Source organism: Notechis scutatus, chromosome Z (genome assembly GCF_049901735.1).
Source record: "Notechis scutatus isolate UNSWTSFEM ecotype Mainland chromosome Z, rNotScu1.2, whole genome shotgun sequence".
Classification (NCBI taxonomy): domain Eukaryota; kingdom Metazoa; phylum Chordata; class Lepidosauria; order Squamata; family Elapidae; genus Notechis; species Notechis scutatus.
Window position 1 is genome coordinate 108,847,301 of NC_142025.1, and position 16,805 is coordinate 108,864,105.

Genomic DNA, 16,805 nt, shown 5'->3' on the forward strand with positions numbered 1-16,805 from the left:
TTGCCTAATAAATAATAATAAAGTTTAATTCTAAATTCTTTCATTAATCTCAATCTAAACATCTTTTTATTTCATTTCAATTATTTCAAATATAATCCTTAATATTTATTTTAAAAATAAAAATAATATATATTTGCCTAATAGTGGTAATAATGAAGTTACCAATGTCTCGCCTTGCTTTTAATAATCTATATTAAACTTATTAATTTAGCTGGTTCTTTAGTCTGTCATATTCCCTTTCCATTACACATTTTTTTATGAATTCTAAATTAATCTTAACACACCCACACAAAAAGAAAAAAGAACAAATATAAGTTTCCCCTCTTTTACTATTTTGAGTGTGACACCTTAATGATTAGAATATACCTTCATTCCCTCATCTTAATTCCCAATAAACCATTAGTCATTACATATTTTCAATTGGATTCCACAGCATATTCCCCCCCACTTGATTTTTAATAAGAGTTATCAGTATCTATATTACCCTATTTTCTAAATATTTTTAATTGCAGAGATATTCTTATTACCCCTTGTCACCCTGCAGAATCCCCTTTTTAATTCATCAACCATTATCTCTGAAAAAGCAATTTCTTTTCAGCATTTTACTAGTTCTGTGTTTCTTTCACATGCCTGTTTCTTACTGCTTCTCCCCCTCTTTTCCCCATGTCTTTTCTCATTCCTATTTATCTCTTTCTTAATATCTTCCTTTCCCCTTTTCTGCTGAATCTTCCTGCCTTTTCTGACTTCACAGGTATTCCCTCTTTTAATTGTAACGAAACAATTTCCTTTCAACATTTTACTAGTTCTGTGTTTCTTTCTTTCACATGCCTGTTTCTTACTGCTTCTCCTCCCCCTCTTTTCCCCATAACTTTTCTCATTCCAATTTATTTCTCTCTTAATATCTTCCTTTCCCCTTTTCTGCTGAATCTTCCTGCCTTTTCTGACTTCACAGGTATTCCCTCTTTTAATTGCTTTCTTGAAACTCAACTTTTTAATCTTCCTTCTTTCCCCACTTCTTTGTAGCATTCTTTGTGTTAATTGTCTATTTAAAATGTCTTCTCCTTGAGTCGACTCCTCCTCCTCTGAGAATCTTTCTTCTTGTTCTTCAATCGCCATTTCCATTTTTTCTAGCACAGAGCAAAGTGATTCGCCTCTTTCCTGTAGTAATTCTCTCATATTTTTAAGTTCCATTTTTAATTCCCGAAGAGATATCATCATTCTTATATTTTATGATCGTTAAAGTCCACAAAAAGAAACCACTTTTACTTTCCTTCTTTCTTCTTTCAGTTTTTTAAAGTTCTCAGCTATTCCAGTCCAGGGTTTATACCAAAAACATCAATCAGTCCCACAAACAATCTTTCCTTCCTTGCTTTTTCCTTTATTCTGGTTCTGCTTTCACTTTCTAAAATTCTTACTTTGTTTCAATATTTCTGTAATGTTATATCCACACCAGTTCATTCAAAAACAAGATGCTTTCCCTTTTATTTGAACTAAATTTTTATCAAAAGGTGACACTCTCCATTATACAAAGTCTTCACTTTTCCCCCCTATATTTTTATTTAAGGTTTTTCGAACCTCAATATTCCAACACAATCCACTCTCCAATTTGTAAACTTTGTTATTATTATTCTTTGACAATCTTAAGTCCAGCTTTAGTTTTATACTTGTTTATTCCCAAATTATTTTAGTCCAATTTCATTAAATCTTTAATTCCAGCTTCTTCCTTTCCCGGTTCAAAGCCCCATTTAGCTGTCAAAAATATTTTTCTTTTTTTCTCTTTCCCTTTGTAATTTCGCCGCTCACTTTTCTTTTCTTAAAAATTCTATGTTACCTTAATCCCGGGGTACTTTTATTTGGTTATATTGCCCAGTTATCCCGGTTCAGATGTTATCTACCTCTTTCTTCCCTCCTGCACAAATCTTAGTCGAGCTGAGTCATCCTCTTCAGGATGGCCATTTTAGACCATCGCTGCAGTCGTCTTCGGGAGGAAAAAAAACCAAGCGGGGGGAGATGCGGCTCCCCACAATCAGGCTTGCTGCTTCCTCTTACTCCGCTGCCCCTCCAAGGCAGTTTCAGCCCCTAATCAGGATGATTGGGGCTCTCCGACGAAAGAGCACAAACGATAGCCGCAGAGAGTTGCGATCTACCGTCCGTCGGCGAGGAGGCTCCTCCTTCTTCCCATCTTCAGTCTATTCTAATCTGGTTTAAAAACAGTGTTTGCCTAACAATCCAACTTTCAGGTTTAGATTAAGGCAAGCTATAATGTCAAAAGGAGTGGGAAAAACCAGGCTGCATCCTATCTCCTTGTTTTTTATGTACAGGATAATTTTGAAGAAACACACAGAGAAGCATATTGGAATGGTTCTTACCAAGGAGTTATACCATAGGCTTGCTTGATTGTGTAATTTAAAGCTTGAGATTGATATTATCCCAATTTCCTTGTCATTCTGTTAGATGCCAGTGGTCCCAACATTTCCATTACCAAAATAACTCTATTTTCCCAAAATCATGAAATCACTACAATCTTATATGATGAGTGTTTTAACATGTCAAGTTTTTATAGTTGCACATAAATGAAGTTTGGCAAGCTTACTTGCCAAAGCAAATTCTCCAGTTTTAAGGAATGAGGTACTTGTTTGTTTCTCCTACAATTAAAGAATATGTTTAAAATGTAGGGGTCAGTTTTATGCCCAATGTGCTCCCAACGTCTCCAGGAATTATTTTTAGTGTTTTTAATTTTGGCAGATAATGAAGGTTTGGCAATTGATCAGCTGACAACTGCTGAGAAAGTAGCATTGGAGAATTCAGCAAAGACAGAAGCAGTTTGGGAGTATCCGTGGCAGTCAGACAAAGTTGTGACCAATCTTTCAGTACCCCACCATGATAAGAATACCTCTGTAAAAGATGAGGAAGCAAATAGCCAAAGTTCAAAACCAATTAATTACCACCACAACCAAACCAAGAATCTGTACTTTTGTGATAGGCCTAAAAAGGACTTCCAGCAACCATCTCTATTTGCCCAACATAAAAATGTGTTCTGTGCAAGTAAAATGCCCGTGCAGAGTGAGCAATTGGAAATATGCAATTCACTGGTGCCAGACCTGAATAGGCAGACTAAAAATTGTTTAATAATAGGTGACCAATGTGGAGAAAATAACCAAAGCCTATCTCACCTTTCCCAATATTATAAAAATGTGCTTCCAAATGAAAACTCAGCTTGGCAGCATCAAAGCTTTCAATCAGAAGCAGGTAGTCTGATATCAGAAGCATGCTATAGAAGCACATTAGTACCAGTTCCTCTTAAGGCAGAGAATATAATAGAATATGTTGATGAAGCAGTTGGTCCAAATGCCATACAAGTAACAGACCAGAGAACTGAGACCAAAAATCTGCATATCTGTGACCAGTGTGGAAAGGAATACCAGTGGCTTTCTGAGCTTATCCGACATCAGCTACTATTTTTTGGAGGAGAAGCAGATAGACAAAGCCAGCTTAATTTGGAAGATAGAAATCCAAGTCATTTGGCATCTGTCCCTATTCCCTTTCAGGAAAACGGAATGTGTGCAACCTCTTGGGAAACTTTCCAACAAAAGTCAAGAGATCATAACACTCCTGCCAAGATGCAGTATTTCTGCCATCAGAATGGAAAGGATTTCTGCAAGTCCTCTGTACTCAAGTGGCATACACTTCCTAGGGAGAAATTGACTAAACAATCAAAAATAAATAAATCTAGTACCTTGTCATTTGTCCCCCATGTGAGAGGAAACATGTTTGCAGACTCTTGTGAAACCTCTAACCTAAACTCAATGCGTACAAGTCCTTACACAGGGAAACAACACAATGACCAATGTGGAAGATGCAGTCATAGTCTTTGTGCTCAGCAGCATCTTGATAATTTGGAATTGAAAGCAGATAGAGATGAACTGTTCCACTTGGGAGCATTCAGTCCAAAAAGCTCAGTGCCCATTTCTCTGCAAGCAGACAAAACATTCAGTGAAAACTCAAAAATCCTTACAGAACAAAAGGACTCTGCTAAGAATCTGTACACTTGTAACTGTGATAGGAACAATTGCCAGTGTCATTGTTTGTTAGCCAAGCATCATCTACATGTTGCCTTGGGAGGGGAAACAGATACACAGGACCAATTTAAAATACAAACAGGTAGTTTAAGTCAATTTCAAATGGAAAGTAAAGTTACAGAATCGTCTGAAACAGTTAAACCTCAGTCAAATCTCACAACAAACCAAGGTTCCGATATCAAAAGTCCGAGAATATGTAAGGAATGTGGGAAGGACTTCCGATGGTCCTCTGCCCTGGCTCGACATCAAGTTGTGCATTCTGGAAAAGCTAGTAAGAAACAATGCCCATCAAAGGTAGATTATCAAAATGATTTATCACCTGGGCCCATGGATTTTGACCAACCTTCCCATCTGAAGACAAACCAGTTGACTGAGAAAAATAAACCCTACACATGTGGTCACTGTGGAAAAAGCTTCAAGTGGCCTTCTGACCTTACTCGACATAAACAGGTTCATTCTAGAAAAAAATTAATGAGAAGCAAGGGCATCAAGCCCAACAAATCCTATATCTCTGACCAGGGTGGAAAACATTTCTATTGTCCTTCCCACCTTGCCCAACATAAACACACACATTCTAGAAGTAAATTAATGAGAGGCACCAAGCTCAAGTCCTACATTTGTGGTCACTGTGGAAAGAATTACCATTGGCCTTCTCAACTTGCCCGACATGAACAGACTCACTTTAGAACAAAACTAATGAAAGACAAGTGTACCAAGCTGAAGAAATCATATATTTGTAGTCAGTGTGGAAAAAATTTCCAGTGGCCTGACCTTGCCCAACATAAATGCATGCCTGCTAGAAAAAAATTACTGAGAGGCAAGTGCATCAAACCCCAGAAACACTACACACGTAGCCAATGTGGAAAGAGCTTCCAGTGGCCTTCTCAACTTGCTGAACGTGAACACACTCATTCAAGAAGTAAATTAGTGAGAGGCAGGTGTACCAAGCTTAACAAATCCTGTATCTGTGATCAGTGTGGAAAAAGCTTCAAGTGGCCTTCTGACCTTGCCCGACATGATCTCACTCATTCTAGAAAAAAATTACTGAGAGGCAAGTGCATCAAACCCCAGAAACACTACACACGTAGCCAATGTGGAAAGAGCTTCCAGTGGCCTTCTCAACTTGCCAAACGTGAACACACTCATTCAAGAAGTAAATTAGTGAGAGGCAGGTGTACCAAGCTTAACAAATCCTGTATCTGTGATCAGTGTGGAAAAAGCTTCAAGTGGCCTTCTGACCTTGCCCGACATGAACTCACTCATTCTAGAAAAAAATTACTGAGAGGCAAATGCACCAAACTCAAGAAATATTACACATGTAATCAATGTAGAAAGAGTTTCCAGAAGGCTTCTCAACTTGCCGAACATGAACACACTCATTCAAGAAGTAAATTAGTGAGAGGCCGGTGTACCAAGCTTAACAAATCCTGTATCTGTGATCAGTGTGGAAAAGGATTCATGTACCCTTCTGACCTTGCCCGACATGAACACAGTCATTCCAGAATTAAAGTAGTGAGAGGCTGGTGTACCAAGCTAAAAAAATCCTGTATCTGTGATCAGTGTGGAAAAGGATTCATGTACCCTTCTGACCTTGCCCGACATGAACACAGTCATTCCAGAATTAAAGTAGTGAGAGGCCGGTCCACCAAGCTAAAAAAATCCTGTATCTGTGATCAGTGTGGAAAAGGATTCATGTACCCTTCTGACCTTGCCCGACATGGAATAACTCATTCTAGAAAAAAATTACTGAGAGGCAAGTGCACCAAACTCAATACATACTACACACGTAGCCAATGTAAAAAGAGCTTAAAGTGGCCTTCTCAATCTGCCCAACACGAACACACTCATTCAAGAAATAAATTTGACAGGTAGGTGTACCAAGCTCAACAAATCCTGTATCTGTGATCAGTGTGGAAAAGGCTTTATGTATCCTTCTGACCTTGCCCAACATGAACACAGTCATTCCAGAATTAAAGTAGTGAGAGGCCAGTGTACCAAGCTAAAAAAATCCTGTATCTGTGATCAGTGTGGAAAAGGATTCATGTACCCTTCTGACCTTGCCCAACATGAATGCACTCATTCTAGAAAAAAGTTACTGAGAGGCAAGTGCATCAAACTCAACAAATAGTACTCACGTAGCCAATGAAAAAAAAGCTTCCAATGGCCTTCTCAATCTGCCCAACGTGAACACACTCATTCAAGAAATAAATTTGTGAGAGGCAGGCGTACCAAGCTCAAATCCTGTATCTGTGATCAGTATGGAAAAGGCTTTATGTATCCTGATCTTGCCTGACATGAATACACTCATTCTCCTTAGAGCTGCTCGGAGCATCCAGAAGTGGGTGGTGCTTTAGTCTCTGCTGTTGTAGGCTGAGCTTAATTTTGAGGAACGCTCCTCCTTCCACCACGTGACTCCACCATAGCGTTGCCCAGTTTATGCTCAGCCTTGTGCAGACTAGGCAGTGATTCGAAGTTCTCTTGGCCGTTTCAAGAAATCCTTAGTTTGACTCATTGTTTTTGCTCCTCTCAGGTTGTATTTTGTTTATTTATTCCTCTTAGCCCTGCGCATTTGGTCTGGATTGCTAAATTCCCCTGGGAAGCGTTTTCCTAGCCCCAGTGGGTGCCAGGGGGAAGGCTAGCAGTCTCCAAGCTACCCCCCCCCATTCCTTCTTTATTGCCTCCCTGCCGTTTTCCTTTTTTTCTGATCTCTTCTAACGATTTGATTTAATTCGCTCCGATTCGTTCCGTTTCCCCCCCCCCCACCGAACACCGTTTTTTCTCCTCCGGAAGAGTTGTTTGCTTCTTCCTTTCCTGTCCTCCCCCTTGGGGACCTTGGATTGTCCCTGGGGAGGTTTTTTCTTGCCGCTGCTGAGAGGCCCCGTAATTCCACGTTGCAGGCCGCCATTTTAAGCGCCACCTCGTGGTTGGGCGCCATTTTGTTTATCTCGATCCGAACGCTGCGGTGTGATTCCAGCTCAAGCAGCAGGACCCGCAGGCCTGCTCAGAGCCAAAAATTAGTTTCTTGCTCCAGCCTTGTTTGCTTTGGAGATAACTCTGTTTGTTGGCTTCTCCCGCAGCCTGCCTTAGCTGGCGCGGCTAATACAGCACCACTTCCGCCCAGTTCCGCCTGGGAAGGCAGTTGGTATAGGCCTAGCTTTCTCTCCAAGGCCTCTGGCGTTCATTGGTCGATTGGACTGGTTTTTTTCTACATATTTTATTTTGCATTAAAAAATAAATAAATAAATAAATAAATAAAGGAAAATAATAGAAAGAGGAAATAATATTTATAACAATAATAAGTAAGGGGGGGGGGGGTAATAAGAAGTAAAAAGGGGGGGCATGAAAGAATTTTTTCAGGGCTCCCGGCCTTGTTGTAGGTCGACCCCTAGGCGTGCCAACCGCCTCATATTGATCCTTATCTTACTCAATTATCTTTAAAATGGCAGAAGGCAATCCTTCCAGAGGCCCTTCTTTGAAGGCCAAATCAAAAACCCACCATCTGTGCAGGCAGGCTAAGGATACCCCCAAAGCCTCCCAGAGGGACGCCTTAAGACGCCACAAGGCGCTGGAAAAAGAAATCGATAGACGCACCAGGCAGACAGGCTCATTGCCTCCCGTACTACCACCTTCCACTTCTACCTCTACTCAACCCCCCCTCCTTTAGTCTATTCCTCCCTATCCAGGCGCAGCTCGCCCTCTCAGGGTCACCAGGCTCCTGGAACACCGGCCAGACGAACACCAGAGGCTACCTTCACACCCACAGCTGCTGGCCTACACCAGGAGGAACCACTCATACAGGAGGTTCTGGAGCAACTGAGATCCTGGATGGAGTTGGCTATCCGCCAAGGAATCGCGGAAGGACTCCAACAGATAGTTAGGCCAGCTCAAGAAATCACATATTTATAATCAATGTGGAAAAGGTTTCCAATAGCCTTCTGACCTTGTCTGACATGAACACTCATTTTAGAGAAATGTCACATAGAAATAAATACATGAAGCTTCAAAAGCTGTTTGCATGTACTGTATTTGGTGTGGAAAGATCTTCCAGCGGTTTTTCTCCCTTTGTTCAACTTAAATGCTCTCATTCTGAGAAAATGATGACTAGAAGCAAATGCACCAAACTCTGGAAGCTGCACATCTGTTGTGAAAGTGGAAACAGCTTCCAGTGGCCTAAGCTTGCAGAACATCAGCATGTTCATTCCAGAAAAAAAATTAAGGCAGAAATGTATCAAACTGAAGAAATTATGTACAGTTACAGTTACATTGGGAAACTCACAAGGTGGCCTGACTTTGTCCTGTATATTCATGTTTATTTCAAAATAAAATTAATGAAAGGCAAACATACCAAAGTTTCTGGTGTCTGTCTTTTCCAGACATGATAGGATTCACTCTAAAAAAAATGTTATCCAGTGCCAAATGTATTAAGTTCGAGAAATCATCTATTAGTCATCACTGTGAAAAAAATCTCCAGTGGCTGCCTGAGCTTTCTAACAATGAATCTATCAGATTCATTCCAGGAAAAAGTAATTAAAAAGGTTTAGCCTGCCCACTTGCTTCAGCAGAAGGGGATTGCTGCAGACCCTATCAAGGGAATTTTGCTGGTAGAATTTTGAGGAGAAGAGCCTTTTCTATTGTGAGTCCCACCCTCTGACCTTCCAGAAGGGCCTTAAAATCTGGTTTTGCCAGCTGTAGGTAAATCTCCTCTTTGCTGGAGGAGATTGACCCGTAAGAAAAAGACCTCATCCCATTGGTTTTAGTTCTTATTTAGTTTTTAAATTATGTTTTTAATTTTAAAATAGATCAAAAAATTAATTTTTAAATCTTAATTTTAAAGTGCCATGGTGGTGCAGTGATTAAATGCAGCATCGCAGGCTAACTCTGCTGACTGCCAGGAGTTCTATCCTCTCTGGCTCAAGGTTGATTCAGCCTTCCGTCCTTCTGGAGTCAGTAAATGAGGACCCAGACTGTTGGGGGCAATCTGCTGATTAAACCATTTAAAGAGGGCTTAAAGCACTATAAAGTGGCATATAATTTTAAGCGCTATTGCTTTTGCTAATTTTAACTTTTATCTTTATCTTTATCTTTATCTTTTTATTGTTTTATAAACTGTCCTCTTAACGCTTTTGTTGAGATGGGCAGCATATAAGTTTATTAAGTAAGGCAGAAATGCTTCAAGCTCAAGGTTCCAATGATTCCAATGGAAAAAGGTTCCACACATATGGTTCCAATGGAAAAAGCATTCCACTGGCATCCTGACCTTGTCTAATAGAAATGCAATCTTTAAGTATGTCTTTTGACTTCGCTATTTGAGTAAACATGTTCATTTTACATACATGGAGTGCAGACTTAAATTATGCCATTTGCGGGTACTCATGTTTTGTGTACTCTGGTACTCTGAAGCAAAAAAAGCTGATAAGAAAAGCCATGTAGTAGAAAGAAGGTAGTCAAATAACAAAAATGCATAGGGAAAACAACATCTCTGTGTGCTGTTTTTCCATACCAAGTTCTGGATAGCATTGTAAAGCTTATGCTCATCTAACAGCTTGTGAAAGAGGAGGATGTCCTACTACAGATGTTGAGCATTGTAATCTGCCTCTCCCAAATAGGATTTATAAAATTATATTCACAGGACTTGCTTCTGATTTATCTCTGATTCAAAAATAGGTACTTTATTTGTCTCCTTTTTGTTTTAACTTCACAATCAGCAGCAGATTTGAAATCTATACTAAAAATTTTTGAGTGTCAAAATTAAACCTGTGATCCTGTGTCACAAGTGGAAGGATCTAATGAATGTTATGAAGGATGATGCTTCATTCACCACTTCACAGTTAATCCTAATTTTGGACCAAAGAATTCCAAGTGACCTCATTATCCAAGTTGTTAGGTTCACCAAGCATTCCAATTTGTGAGAAGAGCAGGCTACCTGCTCATCCCAGGTGATTCAATAATCCTTTAGTGATTGAGCACCTATGTAAACACCGGATAGAGAACCATCATTCCAGGTTTAAAAATCAATTGATCTAGCATTTCTACTTATCCAGGCATCATTAGATTTATAAATTAGCATTTTTTCATGCAATTTTAATATCTGTACATGCATTCATGGTTCATATATCACGTTTGTCCTGTCTTAATTCTTTGCAAGCATCAAGACCAGTAAACCAAATACCTGGACTTTCAGATCCTGTGCTCTAGATCAGTGATCCCCAACCTTTCTTATGCCGCGGCCCGGTATCCCCAACCTTTTTTATGGCGCGGCCCGGTACCGGCAGTAGCTGGCGCCGCCATCTTTTAATGAAAAGTGCTTCCGGTGACCTCACCGGAAGCACTTTTCATCAAAGATGGTGGCGCTAAGCTCGATGAGCTTTTCCAGGTAGAAATGGCTTTCTACCCGGAAAAGCTCACCGACGATGCCGCCATCTTTTTGATGAAAAGTGCCCGGTGAGCTTTCTACCCGGAAAAGCTCACCGGAAGCACTTTTTCATCAAAAAGATGGCGGCACCCAGCAAACCAGCGCCCGGTAGGACTTGTTCCACGGACCGGTACGGTCCAGCGGACCGGTGTTTGGGGACCCCTGCTCTAGATGGTTGAGAAAAAAATTGTGGTTGAGAAACCAATCCACAAGCTCAGAGAATGAACCTTCACCTGACTTTCACCCTCAGATTACCAAAATTCTCAGGATATTTAGAGAGCATCAGATACTGTAGTAGCAAATTGCATCCACTACTTTTGAAATAAATTCTGTAGTAAGAATGACATTTGGATGTAGTTCGGTATGGCATTTTTCAAAATGGATTGCAGATAAGTCATGCTCTATTTGCTTTTCAGAGAAAGAGTAGGGTACTTCTGAAATACAACTTCCTACTCAGTATTAGAAGAAAGAAGTTTTTGGAATGCTTTTATGAAATCCAAGTTTTGAATGATAGTTCTTCACTAGATAGACATGCCAGAACTTAAAACTTATTTTTAAAAAAGGTCAACACTCTCTGTATGATATAATCCTTGAGATTATGATCATGAAGAATTTTACTGATATAGGCATGACATTGTGCAGTGCATCACTGAGCTGCCTGTTACTGCTGCTTTAAACACAAGCATCTTCTTTCCACAAAGTTTCATTTCTTGATGGGAAATTGAAAGTTTACATTAATAATGACATCATAGGCAAACTACAAGGTCATAATCAAGGTTCAAATTATATGTGTAGATGGCTTTCAGGCAATGTATAAAGAGGACTTAATGGGGTTGCACTTTCTGCAGTGTAAGAAAAACTCTGTTAATAGCTACAGTAACAGGAAAATAGGTCATAGGTGGTGAGAATTATGCTTTGGTATTTGATTAAACTAGATGTGTGCTTTTCAAACTTAGCGACATTAAAATGTGTGGACTTCAACTCCCAGAATTCTCTAGCCAGCCATGATTGGAGCTTAAAGCCAATTTGCTAGGTTTGAAAAAAAAACACTGGATCAATGATTTTTGAGGTCACTTCCAACCTTAAGCTATAGATATCAGGATAAATCATCCCCAAACTTAAAATGTGCATACTTTTGAAATGCAATATTTTTAAAAATTGTAATGTTATTTTAAGAATGAGATTTCAAATGAACTGCTTAGTTGTGTCCTTCCTAAGCAATGCATTGGAAGCTGGATAATTGCCAATTCATCAAAGATTACCAGCAGCCAGTAAAGGTGCACCTTTCATGAAAAGTGTAAAACTCATCATTGTGATCCAACATTTATGTTTTCCCTTATAAAGCTATGCAGCTATAATAGAAATGCCCTCAGATAGTGGAACACTATCTTAACAATATAATTGATATTCTTGACTTGAGGATTGTCTTCAGCTCCCATTAATTCCTTCTAGCATGGAGCCCTGGGTTGTCTTTTCAAAGGTGTTGCACTCTTTTCCCCATTTGGCACAGTTTTAGGTCCTCTTCTAAAGACATCATGTCACCTTCACTCTTGCAGAAGGAATGTCAGAACTGGAAAACGCTTTCCTTAGATTTGCTGCATATGGAAACACAGCTACTCACAGGAACACCATGTCTGGGAAGAACTTCTACAAGATGTTGAAGGAATGTGGTGTGATGGATGGGAAAGTTGTGACCAACACTGATGTGCTCATTGCCTTCAATGAAGTCAAGTGAGCTTGGAATGATAATGGTGGGAACATTGCAAACAAGCTTGCAGGGACTACTGAAAATACTAAGATTACTTACTAATTGTTTACAGCAGGCTCTGTTTAGCCCCAAATACTGTTTTCTGCACCCACAAATCATTCTAAGAAGATGTCTTGCCTGCATTTGCCATAACCTTTTTGTGTCATGAACAAAAAGTTGAAAAATATAAAGTCCTCAAAAAGATGCCTTCTTTTTTATTTCCTTTAAAGAAGAAAGCCAATTCTTTTTCCATATTTTTTTATAAATTCTTTTTCCTTCAAAATTGAATTATTCAAAGTCCATCTTGACCTTTTCTTTTGTCCCTTCCATTTAACCCATATTAGTCTGCCCAAGTATTTGTTTCAATGTTTATTTCTTGTACATTTAAAATTAATTCAAGTGACATCCAAATCGTATCTATTCTTGACCATGATAAGTATCTATTTGAGTAAAATGTATATTGTCTATTGATGTTTATTTCTCTCCATACGTCTTGAATACTTAGTTCCTCTGCCATCTTAAAAAAAGATTTTGGCAGTGTCTTTCTATTCTTTTAATTTATCTTCTGTATTTTGTAGCCCAACTCTGTCTACTATAGCATTAAAATTTCCTTAAATACATATACTGTCATATTTCAATTCTATTATTTTTTTGTGTAATTTTTATAAAACTCTTCTTGTTTCTCATTTGGTGCATCTATTGCTATTAAGAGTATTTTTTGATTATTGTCTATTATTTTCACCATCAATATCCTCCCTTCTTCATCTGTGAAAATTAATTTAGCTTTTATTGTATTAATATATAAGGCTACTCTTTTGTTATGCCAATGATGCATATACATTCTCAATTCTAGGATAATCCGGAACTTGAACATATTGTTTTTTAATATATACTTCTTGCAGACAGATTATATCTAATTTTAATTTTTCTAACTTATGAAAAGTCTTTTTTCTTTTGACAGCAGAATTCAATCCATTTATATTTATTGATATTAGCTTCTTTTCTTCATCCATTATTTAAACGTTATATGTAGGGTTTATTGCTCTCATTGCTCTTTGCTCTCTTGCCTCTTTTGGTTCCACCCTGCCACCCTGTTGCTCCTTCTTCTCGTATTCTTTCTTCTCTTTTTTCTTTATCCCTTCAGCCATCTCCTTTCAAAGTTTAATTATTTCCTCTTTTCTTGTTCTTCGTTTCCTCTAAAGTATTCATCATAAAATTGCTCTGCTTTCTCTACTGAATCCAATCTGTTTCTTTGTTCTTGCCAAATAAACATCAAGCCTTCTGGAATCAACTATCTATAATTCACTCCTTTCTTAATTAGAATCTTTGTGAAGAATTGATACTCTCTTTTCAAGTCTGTCACTCTTCTTGGTACTTGTTTTAAGACTGATCATCTTCCCTTTACATTTCAATGGGTCGTCTCTTGCTTTCTGTAATATTTCTGTTTTAGTTGCTTTCTTGGTGAATCTCACATGTATTTCTCTGGGTAGCTTATGTCTCATTGCATATCTTGTATACACTCGAAATAAGCCATCAATTCCATCCATCATTCTTTCTTTTGATATCTCCATGGCTTCTGCCAACATTTCTGTCATTATTTCCGTAAAATTTTTAATAATTTTCTCCTTTTTCTTCCTCAACATTTTGAAATCTTAGATAAAAATCAGGTCTCCAGCTCAATCATTCCCTTTTCCTTCTTTTGTTCCACTACTGTCAATCTGTAATTTATTTCTCCAACTTTTTTCTCTGTCTGGTCTTCCCTTTCTTCCATCTTTTGCATTCTTTCTTCATTCTCCATCATTGTTGTATATTCTCAATTTTCTCTTCAACACGCTTCCCTTGTTCTTGTATTGCTTACATCATTATTTTTAGCTCCTGCATTGAAAACTCCTTTTTCTTTTTCCTTTTCCTGTTGTAACATAGCTTGTATTGATCGCTGACCAGCTGACTTTAGAGAAAAGGAGGTAGGAATTGAAGATGCTGTTCCAGCTGTCCTTCTCATCTCAAATAATCCCAAACAAAAAGTATCTGCCAATTAATCCAAGTTCTGCTTTCTTCAGGTTCTCCTCTACCTTAATCCAATTGTAAAGAAACCAAGCTCTCCATATCAAATGGCAAAAAATATAAATATAAAAATATAAAACCAGAGACATCAAAAATACAAAATCCATAAAGAGGCCATACAAGAATAAGGAGAAAAAGAAATTAAAAAAAAATTCCAAAAGTAATCCACTAGCAGTAGTCCAATAATAAAAAGAAGTAATAGGAAAAATTAAAATATACCAAGAAGAAGACTAGAATTAAAAAAAAGCCAATGGATGTAAAAAAAAAGGGTGGGGGTGGGGGGGCAAGACAAATACCAGCAATAAAAAATAAACTAAAATAGCCAGCAGTAATTCTAAATAAAAGTCACAAAGTAGACCCTGGCCACCATATAATATCCCCCCCCAAAAAAACCAAGTCAAAACATAGTCCAAGGCCCCAGTAGTCTTTTCTCTTCCTTTTCAATCTCCAGCTGTTTAGATCATTTTACCAGTACAGCACCTGTTTAAACAATAGTTCAACACTCTGCTCTTTATCTTCCTTTTAAGTCTTGCAGCTTGCAGTCAAAAACAATTTTCTCACCAATTCAGTCCTTTGCTCTCTCCAACTTTTCTGTAACCTCTAGGTGGCACTATTGCTTTGCTTTCACTTCTTTCACTTCTAATCAAAAAGTTCCAAAAAGGTTTCACTTTTAAAATTTCTAGGTTAATAGATAACAAGCAGAAAGAGAATAGTCCAAAGTTTAAAGTTAAAATTAAAATTAAAAATTTATCTTTTTCTAATTGTTAGTCCAGTCCAATTAGAAAATTAATCTTTGTTATAAACGTAATAAAATAGTCCTAATTAAATTTGACAGTTAAAAACATGCTCTTTCACTGCTAACTTCTCTCTTTCATCTTCTCCTTAAAATTCTTTTCCCCTTAGAGCGCTCTTTCATCCTTAGAGAAAAAAAGTTTAAAAAACCCTCACCCAGGTCCAAAACACTTTCCTTCTGTCTCTTCTTCCATTCCAGAGCTGTCCCAGCTTTTCAGCCATTTTAATGGCCACTTTCTTCTGCCACTGGATTAGGGAGCTTTCCCTGGATCAACCAGGGACTTTGTAGTGTCCCTGGGATCAACAGGATGTGCTCTCCTCTATCACCATTTCTCTGGGACAATTTAGGTCCAATTGGACTGTCCAGCTGCAGGGATTTCAATAGCTTTTTGGGAGCTCCCGAATCACCCATCCTCCCGCGGCGTCAGTTCTACCCTCTCTGAGAAAGCTGCCTTCAAATGCATAAAATAAAATACATAAGCATAAGGAAACAAATTGTGTTAAAAATATAATTAATGAAAGTATTTTTTAAAAATTAACATATCAGTAATAGTAACATGTTTCTTCAGTATAAGACAATACCACTTTTTAGAGTTTAAATAGTGAGATTTATTGAAGCTACACATTTTGGGGGTCTAGAGGCCATAATATATTATGCCTACTTGAAAAGCTAAACTTCAGTTAGGGTTAGGGAAAATAAAGTTGAAACTCTATTCCCCATCCAAGTTCACAGGGCCCTGGATACTGTATTTATCCCAGAGATTAAAGCCTTAATCTTAGAGGCTTACGTGATTTCAGCCGTCTGTGGTTTACAGCAGTGATGGATAATGCTTGAAAGGGCAGATAGTGTATTTCAGCTCGTAGTTTCCCAGAAAGAATAAGGATGAAAATTTCATTCTCTTTATTCTGTTTTTAGGGTTTTAGGTAGCAAAAGGAACAGGAGGCTTGTAGAGTGCTAATCACCCCCATTTTCAGTCTTGAAATGCCCCAATCCCAGAATGCTTTGCATTTTAGGCTGACCAGCTATTTTTCAAGTTTTGGCAGCTTTAAGGATGGGTATGGGAATTGCCTGCAAGAATAAGTTGCTTACTCCTGTGTCACAGATTAGGAGGAAATGAAAATCCACTAGCATATGGTTAATTGATTTCCCCCTCTGTCTCCTGCAGGTTTAAGGGGGCCAACCACATTAACTATATTGAGTTTTTGCAAGCCATTAAATTGCTGAGCAGAAAGTGCTTTAAAGAACAATCTCATGAGGAAGCCCTGCAGACCATATTGAAGCTAATGGAGGGGAAAAAGCCATCCAACCTGGAAGAACGACCAAGTGAAGGTTCTTTTTCACCAGGAGAAACAGCCTGATTTCAAAACTCTATACATTTGAATTACTTGAGCAAAAAGATGTAGTTTATTCTTTTTCCATTGGTTGTACAGGAAGTAAGTATGGAATGGGATGCAAGGAACAGAATTCAGTACCTTGAGAATCTAAGTTTTCTTTTTGGGAAAAAAAAGATTTTAGTCCCTTTATTTGCAAAGATATATTTGAAAACAGAAATGTACTAAAACATCAGAAACCATATAAATGAAGATTTCCAGTGAGGGAGTCATCTTTTGTTGTAGGTGAAATAAATTGTAAAAACAAAATACAAATAATCATTTTCTTTGCACAAAGGACACAAATTGGTATGCTGCTGAATTTACCTGTTGGTAGAAA

At 38.2% G+C, this 16,805-nt stretch overlaps 1 protein-coding gene across 5 annotated transcripts in view; it reads left to right on the forward strand.

The window, feature by feature from the left end:
- Positions 1–16,805, forward strand: part of TPPP2 (tubulin polymerization promoting protein family member 2) — a 39,815-nt gene that overhangs the window by 10,063 nt on the left and 12,947 nt on the right. The window contains exon 4 of one of the 5 annotated variants that reach the window (XM_087946626.1): positions 12,048–12,222. The exons of 3 other annotated variants lie outside the window; for them this stretch is intronic. In XM_087946626.1, the coding sequence (XP_087802752.1) occupies positions 12,048–12,222 (175 nt within the window). Of the gene's footprint in view, positions 1–2,745; positions 7,359–12,047; positions 12,223–16,805 lie in introns of those variants that run through there. One more of the 5 variants, XM_087946625.1, reaches the window with a different exon arrangement.